This window comes from Narcine bancroftii, chromosome 1 (assembly GCF_036971445.1).
Source record: "Narcine bancroftii isolate sNarBan1 chromosome 1, sNarBan1.hap1, whole genome shotgun sequence".
Lineage (NCBI taxonomy): Eukaryota > Metazoa > Chordata > Chondrichthyes > Torpediniformes > Narcinidae > Narcine > Narcine bancroftii.
This window is the reverse complement of record NC_091469.1, coordinates 448,794,155-448,818,255: the sequence shown is the minus strand read 5'-3', so window position 1 is coordinate 448,818,255 and position 24,101 is coordinate 448,794,155. Positions and strand designations below refer to the sequence as shown.

General features: G+C 36.8%; 1 protein-coding gene and 1 long non-coding RNA gene across 5 annotated transcripts in view; one reads left to right on the top strand and one right to left on the bottom strand.

Annotated features, from left to right (window-relative positions):
* LOC138751771 (uncharacterized) overlaps nucleotides 1-24,101 on the top strand; it is a 692,174-nt gene that overhangs the window by 369,226 nt on the left and 298,847 nt on the right. The gene's annotated exons all lie outside the window — the stretch shown is intronic.
* Nucleotides 1-24,101, bottom strand: part of odad2 (outer dynein arm docking complex subunit 2) — a 355,511-nt gene that overhangs the window by 294,396 nt on the left and 37,014 nt on the right. For all 4 annotated transcript variants that reach the window (XM_069914511.1, XM_069914512.1, XM_069914514.1 and 1 more), the window contains 4 exons: nucleotides 10,132-10,330; nucleotides 5,130-5,236; nucleotides 4,846-4,982; nucleotides 4,596-4,718 (listed from right to left, as the gene is read on the bottom strand). In XM_069914511.1, coding sequence (XP_069770612.1) covers nucleotides 4,596-4,718; nucleotides 4,846-4,982; nucleotides 5,130-5,236; nucleotides 10,132-10,330 — 566 coding nt within the window. The remainder of the gene's footprint in view (nucleotides 1-4,595; nucleotides 4,719-4,845; nucleotides 4,983-5,129; nucleotides 5,237-10,131; nucleotides 10,331-24,101) is intronic.

Below are 24,101 nucleotides of genomic sequence, written 5' to 3'. Positions count from 1 at the left end.
GATTCAAATATTGATATTTTAGATTCCTGTATTATCATCAAGGCATGTCATAATTGTAATGTAATTCTTTCCACTTGCCTGAATGAACATCCAAAATCACTAAAGCAGATTGACACCATCCAGAACAAAGCAGCCCACTTTGTTGGCACACTTCCAACCTCTAAGCATTTAATCTCTTCACCATAGTAGATTAAATGTACACCATATACAAATTCAATTACTTGCCTGGATATTAATGAATCTCCCAAATCTGTATTTTCTGCCACCACATAAGACAACTGGCATATGGAAACATCATCACCTACACTTTACCCTTCTTGCCTTAATGATCCTCTTGTATGCCTTCCAAAAGATATTATTTTATTACTGTTAATTTGTATTCTGGAAAGTGGAAGTTTATCATGAAAATCTAGACACCGTGGTTGAAGTAAAAACACAAAATGCTGGAGAAACTCAGCAGGTCAAACAGTCTCCTTTATGTAGCGAAGGTAAAGATACAGAACCAACATTTCAGGATTGAGCCCTTTATCAAAGTATGAAAGAATACCGTCAGGCATCCAAAAAAAAAATGGGAGAGGAGGGGAGATGGTAAAGGCAGTCCAGATCTTCTGAAATGTCTGCCTTCTTCCACAAATGTGGCTTCCCCTCCATCACTATCAATTCAGCCCTCACCTGCATCTCCTCTATTTCCCATTCATCTGCCCTGCCCCCCTCTGCTCCCAGACACAACAAACATAGAATCCCCCTCATCCTCACCTACCACTGTGATTCCCTCATGCACTCTCCCTCCCCACCTATCATACCCCCCCCCCCCCCCCTCCAGCACCTTCCCCTGTGCTCACAGGAGGTCCAACACTTGCGTCCACACCTCCTCCCTCACCACAGTCTGGAGCCCCAAACAGAGCTTTCAAGTGAAGCAACATTTCACTTGTACATCCACAGGACATATTTACTGCATCTGGTGCTCCCTTTGTGGCCTTCTCTGCATTGGAGAGACCAGTTGCAGATTGGGAGATCGCTTCGCTCAGCACCTCTACTCCATCCGCAACAACACCGACCTCCAAGTAGCCAACCATTTCAATTCTGAGTCACACTCCCAAGCTCACATCTCTGTCCATGGCCTTATGTACTATCCCACCCTGATCACCTCCAGATTGGAGGAACACTAATTTTTTGTCTAGGCACTCTCCAGACAGATGTCCTTACCATTGACTTCTATGCTTTCTGCTAAACTTGCTCACCTTCTTTCCCCTCCCCCTTTCCAGTTCTACCCTCTGTTCCTCACCCAGCCATCCCTCCTCCCCCGATCACTGCTGTCCCCTCCCTCCCTTCTCCCCCCATCTTTAGTTTGGACGCCTGCCAGCATTCTCTCATACCTTGATGAAAGGCTCTAGCCCCAAATGTCGATTATGTATTTTTACCTTTGCTTCATAAAGGACACGGTCTGACCTGCTGAGCTTCTCCAGCATTTTGGGTTTTTTTGTTGAAGCTAAAAAGCTATGCATTAATTTAGATCCCAGATTTTAAAATATTTCATCTAAATGTACTTAAATGAAAGAAATTATAAACAAATAGTGTTCACATTGCACCAACTGTTTTTTATATTTTACCCAACAAGACTGTTTTAAGATTCAAATGTAATAGCATTCCATCTAAAAAATAAGTTAAGTAACTTCTTTTGCTAATTTTAAATACTTAGCTTTGTTTTTGCAGTGATGCACTTCAATTTCAAATGGGGATTCTTTTAGTCAATCTTTTTTCAGGATTTCACAATACATTGGTTATTTCCTCATTTGAAAACAAACCCACTTTTAAACAAACTGGTTGCTACAGCTGAGGCCGCAAGCCATTTTTTGAAATTAATCATCTAAATATATTGTAAGGATGATAATCAAATTAAAAATAAATGAACATTCATGTCTGGTTATGCTAGAAAACCATTACAGAGTGAAACATAGAAACATAGAAGATAGGAGCAGGAGTAGGTCATTCGGCCCTTCAAGCCTGCTCCGCCATTCAATGAGATCATCGCTGATCTTAAAATTCAGTACCCCGACCCCGCCTTCTCTCCGTAACCTCTAATTCCCTTATACTGAAGAAATATATCTAATTCCCTCTTAAATATATTCAATGAACCTGCCTCTACTGCCCTCTGTGGCAATGAATTCCACAGATTCACCACCCTCTGGGTAAAGAAATTCCTCCTCATCTTGGTCCTAAATGGTTTGCCTATTATCCTCGAACCATAGCCCCGGGTTCTGGACTCCCCCACCACTGGAAACATCCCTTCCGCATCCATTCTGTCCAGTCCTGCCAGAATTTTATATGTCTCAATGAGATCCCCTCTCAATCTTCTAAACTCCAGCGAGTACAATCCCAAATTGCGCAATCTTTCCTCATAAGTTATTCCTCCCACTCCAGGTATCAGCCTGGTGAATCGCCTTTGCACTCCCTCCATTGCAAGAACATCCTTCCTTAGATAAGGCGACCAAAACTGCACACAACACTCCAGGTGTGGTCTCACCAAGGCTCTGTACAGCTGCAGTAAGGTATCCTTATTCCTATACTCAAACCCTCTTGATATGAAGGCCAACATACCATTTTCCTTTTTAACCGCCTGCTGTACCTGCATGCTCGCCTTCAGTGACTGGTGCACAAGAACCCCTAGGTCTCTCTGCACTTCCCCATCTCCCAATCTATTGCCATTCAAATAGTAATCTGCCCTCTGGTTTTTATTACCAAAGTGGATAACCTCACATTTATCCACATTGTAGTGCATTTGCCATGTATCTGCCCAGTCCCTCAATTTATCCAAATCACACTGGAGCTTCCTGACCCCCTCTTCAGTGCACACAACCCCTCCTAGCTTAGTGTCATCTGCAAATTTGGAGATATTACATCCAATCCCCTCATCTAGATCATTAATGTAAATTGTGAACATCTGGGGTACCAGTACAGATCCCTGTGGTACCCCACTGGTCACCGCCTGCCACTCAGAAAACGAGCCGTTTATCCCAACTCTCTATCTTCTATCTGCCAGCCAGTTCTCAATCCACATCAATACCTTGCCCCCAATCCCATGAGCCTTGATTTTGCATGCCAGTCGTTTATATGGAACTTTATCGAAGGCCTTTTGGAAGTCCAGGTACACCACATCCATTGGCTCTCCCCCATCTATTTTACCTGTCACCATCTCAAAGAATTCCAATAGATTTGTCAAGCACAATTTACCTTTTGTAAATCCATGTTGATTCTGTCCGATCCCTTCTCTGCTAGTCATATGCTCCGCTATTACATCCTTAATAATGGAGTCCATCATTTTGCCCACTACTGATGTAAGGCTCACCGGCCTATAATACCCGCTTTTTCTCTACCCCCCTTTTTAAATAGTCGGGTAACATTAGCTACCCTCCAATCCATGGGTACTGATCCTGAGTCTATCGAGTTCTGGAAAATAATTCTTAAAGCATTTGCTATCTGAATGTCCAATTCCTTAAGTACCCTAGGATGTAGATTATCAGGCCCTTGGGATTTATTGGCCTTCAATCTCTTCAATTTCCGCAAGACCATGTCCTTAGAGATACTGATTTCTTTCAGTTCCTCCCTTGCATTAGTCTCTGTTTCCCAAAATCCTTGGGAGGTTATTTGTATCTTCTCTTGTGAAAACAGAACTAAAGTAAGAATTTAATTGGTCTGCCATTTCCTTATTCCCCATTATATATACCCCTGATTCTGACTGCAAGGAACCTACTCTGGATTTCACCAATCTTTTCCGCTTGACATGTCTTCGGATTTGGTACTTTTTTTGGCCAATTGATATGCTCTCTCTTTGGACATAATGCTGTCTCTAATTTCCCTTGTTATCCACAGTTGAGTCACCTTTTTTGGTTTATTTTTATGCCATACGATTTCTGCAATTCTTCCATTAGATCTGTGAATGCTTTCCATTGTTTATCCACCATCAACCCCCTCATAAACACCACCCAATCAATCTTACTCAACTCCCGAGTCTTACCATCATGATTCCCTTTATTTAAATTCAGGACCTTAGTCTCGGTTTTAATTTCTTCACTCTCCTTGTCGAGTGAGAATTCGATCATATTGTGATCGCTCCTACCCAAAGGGCCTCGTACAAAAAGATTGCTGATGAGCCCCTTTTCATTGTATAATACCCAGTCTAAAATAAACTGCATTTGTTTAAAGTTTGACAAATAAATAATAATTGAAAAATGTCATGACTAATGTAATTTCACTGTTATGATGCTATATATATTTTGAATTAGGTAGATTTTTGGTGGTTTCATTTGAACATTTGGTTTCATCTGATCATTACATGGAATTCTTTCCACTTGCCTGAATGAATGTCCAATTAATGTAAAAGCAAAAAGTTGCCTATCCATGAGAAATAGATCTATTTTAAACACCTTATTGTATGTTTATAAAAACAAATATTGAATTTTAACAATCCTTTACTTAATCCGCTTGTTGTGTGCACTATGTGTGAACTAATTATTGCAACACAGACTGTTACATCAATGCAAAGTTTTGACTGTTATGTTTAACAATTTTTAAAATAAAAATACTAGTAATTTTACCTGTTGAATCTGAGTAAGATTTTCTGCAAAGATAGAAGATTTTTGTTTGAGAAATGTAATAAGATCCTTGTAGATTTCACCTTTTCTGTTGTAGATGATATCTTCACTATTCTTCTTGAAACCCTAATCAATCAGAATGAATGTTATCATGCAAAAGTGGTAGTACAGTTTGTACATTTTAATACATTTTAAAACATGAAATTTTCCAAGAAATTAATTAGTCAAAAACAATTTATTACAAGTCACTTACCCCATTCTCAAAAACTCCAGCTGTGCTACATGTGACATACAAGACACCAGTGTCATGAGTAACAATGATGAGGTAGCAAATATCTCCATATACCTGTCTCCATGGTGGGGATCTGCATCCATTAGAAAATTCATATTCTATAAAAAAGAAAATTAAATAGAAATTAATTTTATGTTAAAATCATACCACAATCTCCATGGGTAAAGCACATTGGAGTTTTCATTATTCAGTTCAAAATCCTTTATGTGGTAATTTTGAGTTGATTCAATTCTCCGCATAAATACCTGACGTGTAGCTGATAGATTTTAAAACAGACTTGTCTTCTTCACCAGAGAAAGACTGGAGCAATTGCACATCATTCTTTATAGCCTGAGGGCTCAGCCGTACTTCTCTTTTTTTTCCAGAAAAAGGGGGAAAAAGGAAAGCAAACCATGAAAATATAATTAAATCACCTTATGCTCAATTCTACCATTTCCTTTATTCAGTTAGTTCCAGATTTTATTTTCTGTGTATTAAATCAGCACCAAATATTTTACTCAAACATGTATTACTGCAACATCTGGAAAAAATACCCACAAAAATATGTTGGGCAAGCGGATATTTGCAAGATCTGTAAAGTATAATATAGCCAAGACCTCACAAGCTGTGCCAAAACTTGAATATACAAACTGTCTATACTGTATATTCATAAACCATGTCTCTGCATGAAATATAGCATGCAGTAATTTCAACAATTAAAAACAGAAATTTATCTAAATTCCTGATATTGTAAGATATCTACAAGTAATAAGAATTTTTTTTCAAAGTTTAAAACATCATATTTTATTCATCAAAGGAGGATATCACACCAGACAGATTTCCTGTCATAGAAAGCACTACTGAAAATAAACTAGGTACTAAGCATTTATTCGCTTTTAAAAAAAAAGCATTGTCTTCATTATACACTCAGCATGCCAACCTAAGAATGAAAATGGCCATCCATGTTTAAGCCAAATTTTCAAAGTTGTCCCTCTGCTCAGAGCAGAAGCCGATATAATGCTTTATCCTGCAGCATTTTAAATTTTGCCCATAGATTCAACCCGTAATAACAAAGCATTTAAGTCACACAACTAAGGCTGGTAATTCTGACCAGCAAGACAGATGAACTAAAAGCACTGATTACTTCATGGATGAAAGCAAAGCAATGCTGCCAATTCAACATTCTGATGTATAGAATCTACATAGTGGGGTGGTGGCTGTAGTGGGGATCCAAAGAAGGAAGTAATTGCAATATTAATTCAAACAACCATTACTGCAGCAGCAAAAGAGAATATCCTAGAAGGTTCTTTGAATGAGCCAAAGCAACAGGAGAGAGTGGACTAGGTGTGTAGTAACTCACAGAGAGGTACAAAATTTATAGAGTTACAATAATAGGTTTCAGTTTCCTCAGTATAAATAATATCGAGTTAGCAGGAAAGGCTTAAGAAGGATGGAATTCTCAAAGTGCAACGAGTTGGGTTCTTAAACCAGGTCCCATTAGACAAACAGCATTAATAAATTTAATCTTAGGGAATGTAAAAGGGCAAATGGCATTTCAGTAAGAAAGTATTTTTCTTTTCCATTAATGAAAAGGATAAGGATAGTCTTGAAATTAAGGCCCCAAATTATGGGAAGGCTAATTTCCACCTCACAACCCCACTCTAATGAAGCCATTGCTATGTACAAAGTGATTTTTTTTCTTTGCATCTTTATACTTTGTAATTGTACTCTTGCCTTTCTACTTTATACAACTGTATGCATGGTAGAAATAACTTGCTAGACTGCTTGTGGAAGAACCCTTCTCACTCCATCACGAACAGCATATAGCTGGCAAAAGCTGACTGGGAGCAAATATTTTCATAATAGTCAACATCTTGACAAATAGAAATCATTAAAAAATTAAATAATGAGAGTTTGGGGTCTTAATGTTTCCTGAATAGTGAAAAGTAAAGTCCTAAGAATTCAGAATGTTAGGGATATCAAGGATTAGAGGTAAAATAAGAAGGCACATGGCAAGAAAACAGAACTGAAAACAGGGAAGGCCCGACAAGAGTAGGAAGTGTCGGGGTCCTTAAAAATTAAGAGAGCAAACGGGAGACTCAAAACATTATTGATAGAGAAGATTAAGAAAATTTCCTGAAGCATTTTATTAAATGCAAGGGAGTAACTAGGGAAAGAGTAGAATTAGAATAAATTAGGAATGATAGGGGCAATCTGTGCATGGAACCAGAAAAATAAGGAGAGGTCAAACAAATACTTTTCATTTCTACTTATTAAGAGAAGGATATGGTGGGAAGGGGGTCAGTGAAATTCAGAAACCATTAAAAAGAGCAATGTCATAAAGGTGGACAAATTGCCAGAGCCTAAAGACATGCCAGGCTGCTATATAGCCACAGTCGATGCTGCTCAACAAACCAGTGACTTGCAGAGGCGCCATACCCATGGTCGATCACGACCAACAGAAGTCAAGAGAAGAGAATGCCTGGGGTGGTGGTGCAGGCTGGAACAATAGGGACATTCAAAAGACTTTTAGGCTCATGGATGCAAAAAAAAGAGGGTCTTGGGTGTGAGCAGGTTTATATAGGTCAGCACAACTTTGTGCAATGAAGGGCCTATATTGTGCTGTACTATTCTGTGATTCTATGGAATATGATGTGTTGTTCCTCATCCTTCCACTCCTTTTAAATGCTTCCCATTACAACCACAGGTGCACCATTCGTCCCAGCAGCTCCACCTTGGCTCCATTCAGGGTCACAAACAGACCTTTCAGGTGAGGCAGAGCTCTTCCTGCACCTTCTCCAACCTAATCTGCCACACCCTGTGGTCTTGGGGTGGCCTCCTTGACTTCAAATGTAGATTAGGCGACTGTTCCGTTGGATACTCGCTCCTTGTCCCTGGATGCAAGCTGGAACTCCTAACTGCTGGCCATTTAAATTCCCCTCCCTGTTCTCTTAGAAATTTTGACCCATAAGCCCATGCTCCCCAATTGACCTACATCCCCAGTACATTTTTGGAAGGTGGGAGGAAACGGGAGCCCTGGGAAAACCCACGCAGACACAGGGAAAACATACAAACTCCCTACAGACAGGGCAGGATTAAATTCTGGGTCACTGGTGCCGTAACTCCTTATGTCTGTCTCTCTGCCTCTCACATTTTCTGTCTTTCACCCTATCACCCTATCACAATTGGCTATCCTTGGCCAATTGTGTACTACAGGAAAACTGTTTATTATATACATTAGTGATTATGGGTATGAAAGTAGAAGATATGCTTGCTCAATTCCAGAATTGCACAAAAATTAATGAAGAGGGTTGTCTTAGGTAATAGAATTATATTGATCAGTTGTTCAGATGGCAAGAGCAATAGCAGATGGGGCTTAACCTTGATAAGTGAGCTGATCCATTTACAGAGGATTAATAAGACTAGAATATGCTCAATGAGAGTGCACTCGCGAGAACTGAGGAACAGAGAAACCTTGGTATCCAGTTGAAAGACATCTGAAGATGGCAGCAAACGTAAATAAGGGGCTCAAGAATACAATTTGGGTGTATGGGATACTTGCCTTTATTAGTTGTGACATGGAATATAGCAGCAGGGATGTAATTTTACAACTTTATAAAGCAATGATTGGGCCAGATAGAATGCTGTATGCAAATGGTAATTACCATACCTTAGGAAGGATGTGATTGCACCAGAGAGGGTGCATAAGTGATTTACCAGTATGTTGTCAGGGATGGAACAAGGACAGAATAGGTAAAATAGACTGGGTTTGTTCTCATTGGTGTGAAGGCTGAGGGGTGTCTTGATTGAATATATGATTCTGTGGACATAGAGGTAGATAGCAAAAAAAACTTTCCTCCAAAACAGAGGTAGATAATCAAAGGGCAATGGGTTTAAGTTAATATTCAGGGCTGATCAGAGGAGGATTCATTTCATCCAATAAATGGGCGAAATGGCAGACTCTCACAATGGTCAAGAAGTATCTATATGAGTATTTGCTTTGCCAAGATATAGAAGCTGAAAGATATAAATTAGTACAGAAGGGTACTTGATTGCCAGAAAAGACATACAAGCTGAAGAGTTTAATTTCTGTACACAAGACTCATTACTCTATTTTCCTCCCTTTCATTTAAGAATACTTCACAGATTGTAGCATTACATTTTATATCTCAATTCCCATACTTGGAGATAGTTCTCAATTCCTAAATTTGGGGATGGATACAAGAACATTAATTAATGAACATTAGATACAAGGACATTAATTGCAATGGCAAAAAGACAGAAAGACAGAACCTTGCCAAAAATATGAGCAAATTAAAGATATTATAATAGATGACCAAAAATTTTAAAAAAACATCAAGGGGATAAAACCACAAGATGCCAATGACAAAAACAGATGAAAAGCATTAGGTGTACTGATTTCCAGTGCCAATTCTGGATAAACTGACATATAACCAATTAGAGAATGTAAATGCTGGAACTTGTAAATGCTGGATCTGCTGAAAGATCCACAGGATCATTGAATTTTAGCATTAAGTCACTCATCGAGAGCAAAAGTTAATGCAAATAATAATGATCAATACAAAGAAAATGTCAGCCAAATCAGCAACAATGCATATAACAAAAACATACAAAGGTAAACACAAAACAAGTTTCAGAGAAACCAAACCTGCATCATTAACTTGCTGACATCAGTCCGTCTGATATAACTCAACATAAAATTGTAGCAAACATTTTTGCAAAATTTCTAAAGAAAATAAAGTGGATAGCTCCACTGATGATCTACTTAGAATCCATGTTTTTTCATTTCTGATCAAGACAATAATTTTATACAATACAAAAGTCTCTCTTCGCTCTGGAAAGATGATACCCATAAATGTTATTGACCACCAATTATGTAAAATTATTTGCTGTTGTCAAGAGAGATAACTAAGCAGAAGTCCAATGCTTTCATATGAGGACAGTTGGAGAAGTAAAGGAAGCAAAAAATAAAATCACATTCAAATATTCTGGAAATAAACCAAGATCAGTATTGATTGAGAGGAAAAATAATCCCTGCTACTCAGTCAGAAAATCATTCATTGTATAGCCATAAAGGAGAATATTTCAAAAAATCTTGAAGTAAATTATTTTGTTGAGATATATATGGAGCATGTAACTCAAAAAACGACGATTATGTGTTGGTTCTTATCATGTAACATGAAGAATATGACAATGTTTCTCCTCCTGTCATAGATTAAATGCTACCATTTTATTTGAAGTACTTACTGTGAAATTTTCTGTAAAGCAGTATTAAGAAGTTGCATATCTAGCTGCTGGAGAAGAAGAAATAATTTCATTTGAGTTTCAGCCTGGGGCTCTTCGTTGCCTTTCTTCACTTTATCCAGCAAACGCAGCATAGACCTGTCCTCTCCTTCCACTGTAGCGAAACTTGGACCTAGAATCTTTGCTGCTGGGTCTCTATTTGCTGAAAATGCATGATTTATAAAAGAAAACAGATTGAACGAATCATATCATTAAATTTGTATAGAGAAACGGTTTACCATATATATATATACTCATGTAAAAGTTAAATTTTGTGGACCAATTTTTAGAGGGTTGACTATTACGTGGATATTACTTTGGAGGAGCTGAAATTCACACTAGAATCCAAAAGAATTGTGTCAGTAGCAGAAGTCCAAATGATCTCTGATCGAATAAAGAACTAAAACACAATGAATTCAAGTAATTATTCGGAGTCCGTGCATTATTACGAGCTCCCATTTTAGTAAAATGGTATTATCACTATAATGGAGAGTATACATTTGCAAAGACATTGTGATTTTGCAAAGGGAGAACCATTCTGACAGCTGAAGAGAAAACAGCTTTTTGAAGCCGCTCTTGTGGCCAACCATTTTGTGAAATTCAGAACAAAGCATGTTCTGTGAATGACTGAGCCTTTTCAGTGGATTGACCTGTGGCAGGAAGGTCTTTTGGGAAGCAAAGTGCTTCATTTTGATTGTGACTAAAAGTGAAGGTCACTTGGAGAGACCGGTGCCAGGGTCTTGGAAGCTTCGAGGAGGCCACCCAGTTCGAGTATTGTCCTCAAAAGGACCAGGAGTGTTATGACCATAGCACGTGTGGTTCGACATTTCTTCAAAGGCAACACAAGGAGAAGTCACAAGTCTGTAGCAGCCACAATTCCAGTCTTCCCATCAGTCCATCATTAAATCTGGGCATCAAATTTCAAAGGCCTACACTTCAAAACTGAGTTTAAAAGACTGAACTTTGAAGTAACTTTCTAAATTTTGGCTTGGACTGTAATGGTTTGGATATCGCGCGCACACACACACACACACACACACACACACACACACACACACACACACACACACACACACACACACACACACACACACACACACACACACACACACACACACACACACACACACACACACACACACAAAAATATACCTGCGCATAGTTGGAGATAGTTTAAAAGTTAAGACTATAATTTAAGAGTAAGAAATAAAATTAGTGTTTTAAAATTAAACACTGTCTGGTTCATTGTCTATTACTGCTCATTACACACGCTTCATAACAGCATCAAAACTACCGAAATACTGTGCTGCAACCTGCTCACATCACAATTCAATGCATCTTAAGTTACAAATTATCAAACTAAATAATGATAATAAACAAAAATAATTAGCAGTTTTTAAAAAAAGTTTTTATTTACGGAATACATATAAAAAAGTGAAGTAGAAATTTACCATAATAAGGCTTTCAGACACGAAAGTTCATTAGTGCCAAATTCTAGAAGTTGTCTTTTACACAAGATAAATGGAAAATACCAGATTTTGTGACCAAAAATAAAGGGGTCAAGATTTACATAGTACAGTAAAATACCCATTTTCTGAATTCAATCAACTGGAAAAAAACTGGCAAAAAAATAAATAAATAAATAGATAAATAGATGTGACTTTTAAATTTTAAATATTTTAACATTTAAGAAGAATTTGGACAGGTACATGGATAGGAGGGATATGGAGGGATATGCACTGAGTGCAGGTCAGTGGGACTAGGCAGAAAAATGGTTCGGCATGGAGTAGAAGGGCTGAAGGGGTCTGTTTCTGTGCTGTAATGTTCTATGGTTGTAAATAATTTCAAATAGATAAGACTAGGCAGATGGACCTCGCAGAGTAACACTAAGACATTGATGGACACACGCAGGTTCTCCCCACTGAACTAGCAATGCCCCTCAGTGCATGCACTTTCTTTTCACTGTTGTCACTTGCATGGAGTTGAGTCAGGTTGTCAGCACAAAGAAGGTGTACCGAGGGCCTGACTGGGACACTTGCGTGGAGTTGAGTCAGGTTGTCAGCACAAAGAAGGTGTACCGAGGGCCTCACTGGGACACTTGCGTGGAGTTGAGTCAGGTTGTCAGCACAAAGAAGGTGTACCGAGGGCCTGACTGGGACACTTGCGTGGAGTTGAGTCAGGTTGTCAGCACAAAGAAGGTGTACCGAGGGCCTGACTGGGACACTTGCATGGAGTTGAGTCAGGTTATCAGCGCAAGGAAGGTAGTAAAGTTTCAATAAATTTGTGTTGGAATGAAATAGTGGTGTCCAGGATGAAGAACCGGCCAATGATGGTCCCAAAGCATCTCCCTATCCCTGCCAAGAAAGAGTCTATCTCTATTTGTAGTAGGTATATTAGTAAGGCTTTATTTGTAAACTTATGGGAGGGGCTTAATTATGACAGTGGCATGGTTACCGCAGCGGTTTGTACCACACTGCTACAACACCAGTGAATCGAGTTCAAATTTACCCGATTAAAATGAATTTTACATCATTAAAGACTACAATACTGATTTTTTTTTCAAATTACTTTACATTTTGCAGTGTCCTTTATCTTTTCAACTGTATATTCTTAATACAGGTGTATTAGTTAGGCATTGGAAGAGTGAGTTTCATTCAACTGGAAAATTTGCATTTCTGAAATCTGCAATCCCCTTACAGAATAATAGGGATTCTACTGCATTGACATTAATAGTATAATATACTGTCACTTCAAGTATCTGCTACAATTCACAAATAGAGAAATCAAGTTTCTAATTATGCAAACAATTAGAGCAATAACGTAACATTTAAATTAGCGGCATCGAATTGCAGCAGGTTCATAATTGGCCTCTTGATATCTCTAATTACTTAGCAAATACATGTGAAAATGACTGGAAAGAGGGTATAGGATATAGGGTGGTATATAGTCAAACAGATAGAAGATAAAATTTAATCTTTTTATGTGCTCAAACTCAAGGAGCAATAGAATAGTAGAACTAGACAAAGTTTATTATTAAAAATTATCCCTGCTATGCATTTGCAACAAAGATTTTCCAGCTATGGAGCCCTCTGCTGTTGAACAGATTGCCTGTATTCACTGTTCAAACCTTAACAATAGCTACTTCATTAAACAAGCCTGCAAGGATCATTAATTTCAGAAATAGCATTAGATAAGGAGGGGAGAGACCAAAACTAGCTATCCATTATTAAACTGCTGTTAGATCTTCTAGCTACTCATTATGGCTAGGCTGTCCATAAAACTAATTTTATTGAATTACTGTTAACACTGTCTTTGGTGCTTTGTCATTTAGGGAGTTTGAACAATCTAATGAAATTTTGAGTAGTCAACGGATAGGAGGCCCAAGAAAATAGAAAAGGAATAATGAAAAGTTGTCATAGTTCTTCTAAGTTAGCAAAATATCAAAGATATTTTTCAGAAACATTAATCAAAATTTGATGCTGAACCAAGAAAAACAATGACTAAAAGCTTAGTCAATGATGAGGGTTTTAATATGTCCCTTAAAAGCATTAAAGAGATAGAGAGGTAGGGAGGCTGAGATGTTTAGACAGGGAACTCTAGAGGGTAATCCCTTGGCATGGAAACAGTAAAAATTGAGGATGCTCAAGAGACCAATGCGAGCAGGGAGAGGAGTGCAATGCAGTTTTGGCAGGTGGGAATCCTAGAGAAGGAAAATAGAGAGTGATGAGGTCATGGAAAAATTGGACAATACAAAAAGAATGAAAAGGAAACAAATCAATTGCTTAACTATTGCTTGACTCCAAGAGCATTATCAAACACCATAATTTAACCTAAATAAAGATATCATAATGGATGACCAATAACTAGATAGTCAAACTTGGGAGATTTAAAAGACCATCTTATTTGAGTAATTTTTTTGGAAGCAATGCTTGAAATTACAACTAAGGCATAGTGTAGCTATCAATTGTGATTTTTTTTTAAAAATGAGTCATACAGGTAAGTGAGCATAGGACCAATAATTGAAGGAATCCTGTTAAAGTTTTAAGCAAGAACAGGTTTATGCTTGTGGAAAATGGGAGGGAAAAGGAGAGGTCAGGAGTCAGTTGAGCATAAACTGTAACAACATAATGTATTCAACATCAAATGATCTTAAGCAGAGGTGGTAGTGCAGGTTAAGTTTGGAAGATGGGAACAATGTGGTGGAATTGTAAATTTAGCTCCAAGTTAACAAAGATGTCAAGGTTGTGAACATTATTAGTTAATTTTAGACAGTGGCCAGAGAAAAAGATGACAAAAAATGGAATTAGTGATACGCAGAGAGGATAGCGAGCTGAGTGTCATCATTGAACCTGCAGAACCTGATGAATTTTCTGACGATATTACTGAAGGACAACACATAGATGAAAAAGTAATTAATTGATTCTTGGCAACAGTCTGGAAGAGAACCATTTGGAAGAGAAGCTATTCCAAGGACTCCAGTTGGATCAAGAAGAATAGATGGGTAGCTTAATAGGATCACAATTGCACAGGATCTCATATATGATTTTTTTTCCCAAGACTATTTGAGTACTAAACTGAGGGATTTAATATTAGAATTGAAACAAATTTTGCTCAAGGATTTTGGAGCCAACAACAAATTCCAAAAAGTTTGGACAATAAAAAGAGGTTGGAAATAGAGCAACATTGGATGAAGGGAGATAAACTATAGAAGAAAACTAGTTAAAGGTAAGTGCATGGACAAGAAGGAACTTCCAAGGAAAGATTTGTTTGATAAGTTACGGGAATGTCTGAGCGGTGACATGGATCCTTTTCGATTACCCTACCACAGGAACAGGTCTGCAGCAGATGCCATCTCACTGGCTCTACACAAAGCCCTGGAACACCTGGACAGCAAAAGCATGCATATATCAGAATGCTCTTTATTGACAACATTTCAGTATTCCACACTATCACCCCCTAGACCTGGGCCTCAATACTCCACTGTAAAATTGGATTTCCTCAAGGCCAGACCACAATCAGTGAGTATTGTTAAGAATATCTCCTCCACAATCTACATCAGTACTGGGTGAGCAAATTTAGGTTCTTGGGAGTCACTATCTCAGAGGATCTTTCCTGCACCTAACACACTAGTAACATCATGAAAAAAGCACATCAGCACCTCTACTTCCTCAGGTGTTTGCAGAGGTTTGGTATGACACCAGAAACCCTGGCAAATTTCTACAGATGTGTGGTGGAAAGTGTGCTGACCGACTGCATCACAGTCGGGTATGGGGACATCAATACTCCTGAGCAGAAAGCCCTGCAAATAGTAATGGATGCAGTCCTGGACATCACAGGAAAAACCGTCTCCACCATTGAGAACATCTACTGGAACACTGCTGTCAGAGAGCAGCAGCAATCATCTAGAATTTATACCACCCAGCACATGCTCTGCTCTCGCTGCTGCCATCAGGAAAGAGGTATAGGTGCCACAAGGTTATTTTTTTCAACTTTCTTTACATTATGCTATTTTTCAGAGATGGTATAGAGAGGGTATTCAAACTTTTAAGGATCTGTTCAAATTCCAAGACATTGATAAATATTTTGCATCATTTGAGCAGCTTTCTGCTAAATTTAACCTGCCCAAATCTCAATTTTTTAAAGTTATTTTCTTGAATCACAATTATCTGATTTTCCTAGAGAGTCTGAATCAAATTTTGTAGATGAGTTTTTTAGTTTAATGTCTTCTCATAAAAGTTTAATATCTATAATTTACAAGAAATTATAATGTTTAAATTAGAATTGTTAGTTAAAATTAAAAGTGCTTGAGAACATGATTTAAATTTGACTAAATTGGATGTGGATTGGAACACAATTCTTAAGTTGGTTACTAGCTCTTCGTTATGTACTCACCATTGTTTATTATAATTTAAAGTGATAGAGCATATTTGTCTAAGGCTAAATTGTTTCTTTTTTATTCTGATACGAGCCCCTGCTATGATAGGTGTAAGAGTGGAGAAATGTAATTAATTCATACGTTCTGGCCTTGTCCTAGTCTTGAAATATACTGGAGAGAGGTTTTCCATACTTCGTCAAAAAAAATGTAATATAGATTTGATACCAAATTCTTTGGTGGCCCTCTTTGAGACAATGGGAGGGAATGATTCTTCTTTGTCTCTTGTTCAGAGTCATGTAATTTATTTTGCCTCTCTTTTGGTGAGGTATGCAATTTTACTTAAATGGAAGAATGCTGCACTGCCTACTCGTGATCAATGGTTACATGACATTATGTCTTGTTTGAATATGTAAATTATTCATTATTCAGTTAATAATTCAGATATAAGATTTCAGGTGTTATAGAGGTCACTTGTGACTCACTCTCTTATTTTATAATTTCACTTCAATGTAATTAAATTGTCTGACTTGTATCTTTTCCACGTTCTTTTTATATTTATGCTATACCTTTGTTTTTCTTTTAATATTTATCATATTAGCATCTGGTAATGGTGATATGCAAGGGTTCTGAGATTTTATCCTTTATTATTTTTTTCTCTTTTTTTGTTATTAATTTTTAATATATATAAAATTTGGAATATGAATTATGGATATATTTATATATGTTTTGGATATATTGAATGTTTTATTAAGTTTGTGTAAATATCCATGTCATTTTATATAATTGTATTTTTTTGTATGTTCTTTATTAATATTTTTAAAAGAAAAATACAGAGAAGAGGTGCAAAATCTTGAGAAATTGTGCAAGAATAACAATTTGATTCTTACATTCACAAGGCAGAGGAGATTATTGTGCATGAGGACAAGGGATGCATGATAATAGCTCAGAGAGTGGAGAGCACCAAGTTCTTCGGCGTCCACTTGAGAAGTGGCCTATTCTGGACGCATAACATCTCCTCACCTGTCAGGAGGGCACCACAGCAACTGCACTTCCTGAGAAGCCTGAGGCAGGTAAGGCTGAGGCGGGTAAGGCTACCAGCCACCATTCTGTTAATTTTCTGCACAAGCTCTACTTAGAGAATCCTGGCCATTGGCATCACAGTGTGGTACAGTTGCTGTCAAGTACCTGTTCTTAATGGGGAGATACTATGTGCCCCCCCCCCCCCAAACCCACCAGGAGCCCTCTCTGGAAGCTATGTAAAAGCCTTGTTTTCTTTTCACCTCAAGTAACCTAAATATTTTTTATGTCGTCAGTAGGAGAGGAGTAACCAAAATTTGACTGATTTTCAGCATTGCCATAGGGAGGCCATAAGGAGGCCATAGCTGAAAAAAAAGTTTGAGAATGGCTGCTGTAGAACATCGGATTGACATCAATCCACAGGACCATAAAAGTGGCAAGCAATCACTGAGATCTCCCTCACCCTCCATCGATGTGATTTATAGGGATTGTTGTTTAAAGAAGGCTCACAGAATTAGAGAGAACCTTTACCACCCCACATACAGCATCTTCCAGTATGACTGTAGGGAAAAAGATCCAGAGGTATGAGAGCAAGAACCACCAGGCTGAGAAACAGCTTCTTCCCACGGGCATTTGGATGATAAATAAACAAATTTTCACTAACAATTCCCAACTAACGTGTCTTCATCTTGCAGCTATGTGCCCTGATTTCTCCTCTCCATCTTCCAATAAAACTGTTTAAATAAACAAAGACATCATCTGCTGCTAAAAAATCAATATTCAGGAATTTATCCTGCATGGAGTGTTATTCGGTGAAGTCACTGCCAGAAGGATCATGAGCCATTCTGGAAACACATATCATTTGTCAGTTTTTGTCCCACTAATTCCTCCAGTACTATTTTGTTCTAATACTTTCCCTACTGCATTCAGATTTCATTGAATAACATCTGCCATGAAGACAGATACAAAAAACATGCTTAATTTTCATGATTTGGGCACTTGCCAGGTTATTTAAATGTTCTGCTCCTGAGATATATCCAGAAATCAACTTATCCATAAATTGGAAACAAACAATTTCTCAGTAAATTATAAAAGTGGGCAACGGAAATGAAAATAGAAGTTCACTCATTTGAAGCCAGTCAGAAAAGAGCCAGAGTGCCAGGAGAGGCAACAAAATTCCAAGACATTTCTTTTTAATCAATCAATACTTGGACTTCATCCGTACAGACACAAGTTAGCACAAGTTAGCACAAGTTATTCGTGGTTATTTCAAACTTAGAAAACTCTACAACCATGATCACGTACAATTCACACATTTATTTTCATGGTGATATTGTTTGTTTGTACATATTTAGAAATCAGGGTTTCTGCTGTGCAGGGATCCCATGTATTTCCATGTTTTAAGACTATAAGACATAGGAGCAGCCTGCCCCACTATTTAATCATGAGCTGATGATCCATTTTCCCACTACCTGGCCTCATCCCCATAACCTTTGATGCCATGGCTAATCAAGAACCTATCAATCTCTCGCTTAAATACACCCAATGATGGCCTTCACAACGACCTGTGGCAACAAATTCGACAGATTTACCACCCTCTGGCAAAAGAAATTCCTCTGCATCTCTGTTCTAAGTGGCCTCCCTTCAATCTTAACTTGTCCTCTTGTCCTGGACTCTCACCATGGGAAATAACTTTTCTACATCTGCTCTGTCCATGCCTCTCAATATTCAAAATGTTTCAATGATCTCCCCCCTCATTCTCCTAAATGCAAGACCCATCAAGCATTCCTCATATTAGATAGATCTACAAGAGCAACAATAAGGACAAAATCAGCCAAAGCTACATTGCTGTTAATGAATGATCTAAGTTTAATAGATGCATGGAGAAGCATTCATCCAAGAGAAAGAGATTACTCCTTTTATTCAAATAGGCATGATTCTTGTTCTAGGATTGATTTGTTTTTAATGTCTATGCAACTTCAAGGTTGACTTCAACAAGCTGATGGTAAGAGAATAATTTTATCTGACCATTCTCCTTTGATGATGACATTAACAATGTTGGATAGAGAAGAATCACTTTACAGGTGGAAGTTCAAAACTATGTTATTAAAAATAAAAGATTTTTGTGAATTTATTAGAAGACAGATAAGAATCTTTTTTGAGACTAATTCCAATTCAGTTACAAATAAATTTATTTTATGGGACACAAAAATAAGTTAAACTTCTAAGATTAAGAAAGATTATATGAAAGAAGTAGAACAATTAGAGTCAGAGGTAATGAACTTTGAAAAGCACACAGCAACAAGTAAATGAGGTAAAATGAAGATGGCTTATAAATAAAAAGCTTGATATTGCATTAAATGCCTTAATATCAAAATAAACTTTTTCATTTTATTATCAATAATCAATTTTTGAGGATTTGGAATCAAATTGGGCTTAAAACCATAGAAGATGTTTTAAAGCTGGTAAATTTATTAACTTTCAACGAATGAAGGAAAAGTTTAATGTTCCGAGTAATAATTTTTTTTGTTACTACCAGGTTAAGGCTTTTTTAATTGATAAATTAGGTCAAAATTTAAGATTACCTAGACAGAGTGAATTAGAAATATTGATTATTAAGGGGGATATAAATAAATTTATTTCAGAAATATATAAATTATTTCAAAGATAAGAAACTAAGTTGGGTATTCATAAATCAAGATTGAGATAGGAAATTAATTTAGGTAGAAAGATAGATGAGAATGACTGGAAACAGTTATGTAAAGATAATATGATGAAAATTATTAATGTAAGATATAGATTAGTACAATATAATTTTTTATATCAATTATATTTAACTTCTCAAAAATTAAAAAGACTTAATTTAACATTATTGGATTTATGTTCTAGATGTGGTCGAGAGATAGTACAATGACAAGTAGAATGAAAAGATTAACCTAAGGTTAAATCTTTTTGGATACAGCTGAAAATATTTTTGGAAAAAAATATTAAAGGTGAAACTGCTGCTTGATCTGATGTTATTTTTTCTGGATAATATTAAAATGGTTAGTCTTAAATTAAGATTAATTATGTATCAAATTGAATTTTTATGATTAGCTTTAGCTATTTCTAGGAAGTGTGTAGCCATTACTTGGAAATAAGATATAGTTTTAGGAATGCAAAGATGGCATACTGAGTTGAGATCTTGTATTCCACTTTAAAAAAAAATAACAGTTTACATAATAAATATAATTTATTTTTGGAAAAAATGGACCCCATATTTACAGTATGTTGGTTTGAAGATTTAGAATTCTCAATAACTCATCCCAATGGTGATTTTCAGCTCTACAGTTGTTGATTTGAAGTTGTGTATGTATTTTTGACCATCTCCTTTTCTTTCATTTTCTTTAGGGGTCAAGGGTAGTAGGGGAGGGGGAAGGAGGTGGGAAGGAGGGAGGGATTAGAGATATATATAAAAATATATGTGGTATACATATATTATTAATTATTAATAATTGTATTTTGTGGTTTAAAATTTGTAAATAAAATATGCAAAAAAAGACAATGGCCCAGTCACTGGTTCTGGTGGGGGGTCATGTAGTGGCCCATGCACAAAGTCATGGACCGCCCTGCAAAATAGCTGATGAACATGGTGACCACACAGACCTGGGGATGACATCGGCTGTCATCCCAGGTGACCTCCACACGTCAGGAAGATAGGAAACTCTGGTGGGAACACCAGCCAACCCAAGGCCTGTGCTCCAATGACGTGGGGCCTTGATGTCAGTGCCAGGGGCCCATATAAGCAAGACAGCCAGAGCAATAAATTATTCTCATTTTCCATGGCTTTGGTGTGTGTGTGTGTGTGTGTTGTTCTTCTCCAAGCTCATATAGTGCATATGCTACAGAAATATGAATTAGGAGGTCTACAACTTCCAAACTTTAAAAATTATTATAAAGCTACACAAATCAGATATCTCTCTTTTTTTGAAGAGGAAGAGAAACCAGCATGGATTAAGACAGAGATGGATAAGATAGGAGAGAAGATACCAGATGATTTTATATATAAATGGGAACCGAGATTAATAACTTGAAATAAGGATACACCATTGTTGAAGCATCTGATCAGCATATGGAATAAAGTAAATAATGAAATGGGAATGAGGAACCCTGGGCTAATTAAAATGCCTTTAATTCAAAACAGACTTATCCATTTACAATGGATAATTGACATTTTAATATTTGGTTCTCTAAAGTAATTAGGAATATAACAGATTGTTATGAAGGAGGAAATTTAATGTCAATTGATCAATTAAAAATAAATATGGGTCACAAAATACAATATTTGTTGTTATCAAGTAAAAACATATTTATGAGATAAATTGGATCTATCAATGTTATTGCCCAAAAGAAATGAAATAGAAACTTTAATTTGCAATAGATTTATTAAGAAATTTATTTCTGCCATGTATATATATTTTTGAAAAAGTGAACTCAAAAGCAGGAAATTCATAGATATAGACAGATATGAGAAAGAAATTTAAATAAGTATTGGGGAGAAAAAATGGACAGAATTAGGTTATGATAGTATGATAAACACAATAGATGTTAGATATAGATTGGTTCAGTGTATTTTTTTTACATCAACTATATATCTAACTCCACAAAAAATTAAATAGATTGAAATCAGATCTATCAAATATATGTTTTTGGTGTAGTTTGCAGTGTACATGGTCATATTCAAAATTGAGGCCATTTTAAGCAGAATTAGGAATATTTCTAGAACAAGTTACAGGAGTTAAATTTCCATAAGATTCAATGCTCTTTTTACTGGGTAATATTCTGGCAATAAGACCAAAATTGAAAATGATTTTTTTTTCAAAAGGAATTTGTGAAAATTGCATTAGCAGCTGCAAGAAAATGTATAGCAGTGACATGGAAATCAGATTCACATTTAGGAATGGAAAGATGGCATGTGGAAATACATCATTGAATATCTCTTGAGAAAATCACATATAATCTAAGGAATAAATATAATACTTTTTTGAAACTTTGGTGCCCATATTTACACATTATAGGTATTAATTTATAAAGGGTTTTCCCTAAACCTCATGAAATTTTACTAACTCCTTGGGAATAATATTGAAAAGGCAAAGTTCAGTGAATGGTGGTGATATTTTGGTAACAGATTTGATTGATTCTTTCTTTCCTTTCTTCAACTATATTCTTTATTTTCTTTAATTTTTTTTCTTCATTTTTATTTTATTTTCTTTTGGCATTTTTATTGGGGGGAAGAGAGTTGGTGGGATTTCAGGGATATCATATGTACAATTGATTTGAAATATATGAATATTGTCCTTGGTATTTGGATATTAATACATGTATGGAAATTTAAATATTTTAAAAATTCCTCATATGATTTCATTCCAGGAATCATCCTTGTGAACCTCCTCTGAATCCTCTGTAAAGTCAACACACCCTTTCTTCAGGAAAACAGCTCAAAAGTACTTACAATACTTCAAATGAGCTCTCACCAGCACCTTGTAAAGTCTCAACATCACATCCCTGCTCTTGTATTCCATTTTTCTTGAAATGAATGCCAGCATTGCATTTGCCTTCACTAGCTCAACCTTCAGGATATCTTGCACAAAGACTCCCAGGTCTCTTTGCATCTGGGAACCTTCAGTTTTTTCCCCATTTAGAAAATAGTCTGGCTGTTTATTTCTTCTACCAAAGTCCATTACTGGACACTTTCTGATATTGTACTTCATTTGCCACTTTTTTACCCATTCTCCTAACCTGTCCAAGACCTTCTGCACCCTTTCCATTTCCTCAACATTACCTGCTCCTCTGCCTATCTTTGTATCATCTGCAAACTTGGCCATCAAGCCATTTATTCCATAATCTAAATCATTGAATTACAACATTAAAAAAAGCAGCCCCAACACTCACTCCTGTGCAACACTACCAGCACCTGACAGCCAACAAGTATTCCAACTGTAATAATCCCTGTATTCCAACTCTCTGCTTCCTTCCAATCAGCCAATTTTCTTCCCTGTTATAGCGTGCGCTCTTATCTTGTTAAGTAGCCGCATGTGTCAAAGACATTCTGAAAATCTAAACTCACAACATTCACTGCAACTCATTTATCTATCCTGCTTTTCATTTCTTCAAAGAATTCTAAAAGGTTTGTCACGCAAGATTTTCCCTGGAAAAAAATCATGCTGGCTTTGGCCTATCATGTCACATGCCTCCATTACTCCATTATGGCTTCTTTGACAATCAACTCCAGCATCTTATCAACCACTGACATCACGCTAATGGGTCTTCAAGTTCCTTTCTGTTGCCTCCCTCCCTTCTTAAATAGTGGGATAACATTTGCAATTTCCAGTCCTCCAGGACCAGGCCAGAATCTATTGATTTCAGAAAGATCATTACCAATGCCTCCACAATCCCTAAAACTACTTCTTTAAGGATTTGAAAGTGCGATTAATCCATCTGGTCCAAGAGATTTATCTACCCTTAGATTATTTGGATTTCTGACTACCTTGAACACTCACTTCTCTTCCCTGATACCCTTCAACACGAGGCACACTGCTAATCTCTTCCACAGTGAAGAGTAATGCAAAGCACCAATTTAGCTCCTGTGTCAACTCGTCTCCCATTATTTCTGCAGTGCCATTTTTTAGTAGTCCTATATCTATTCTCACCACTCTTTAACTCTTTTTTTATTTTTTTTTATTTTTCACACTATAAACCATATTGACCAAGATACATACAGACATTTTTCTTCTTAAATATATACAGTATCATTTTCTCCCCCTTTTTCCCCCCTCCCTTCCATCCCTCCCTCACCCCCTTCCCCATTTATTTGAAGTTCAATCTATAAGATACATTAAACCCATTAAACAGTGTTGTCACTTAATAAAAATAAACAAGAAATTTTACTGAGTCAGTTCTTTTCGTTATCTTCTCCTTCTGTCATTTTAGGTGGTGGAAGTCCATGGTAGGATTTCTCTATTGTGTTTCATGTATGGCTCCCATATTTGTTCGAATATTGTAA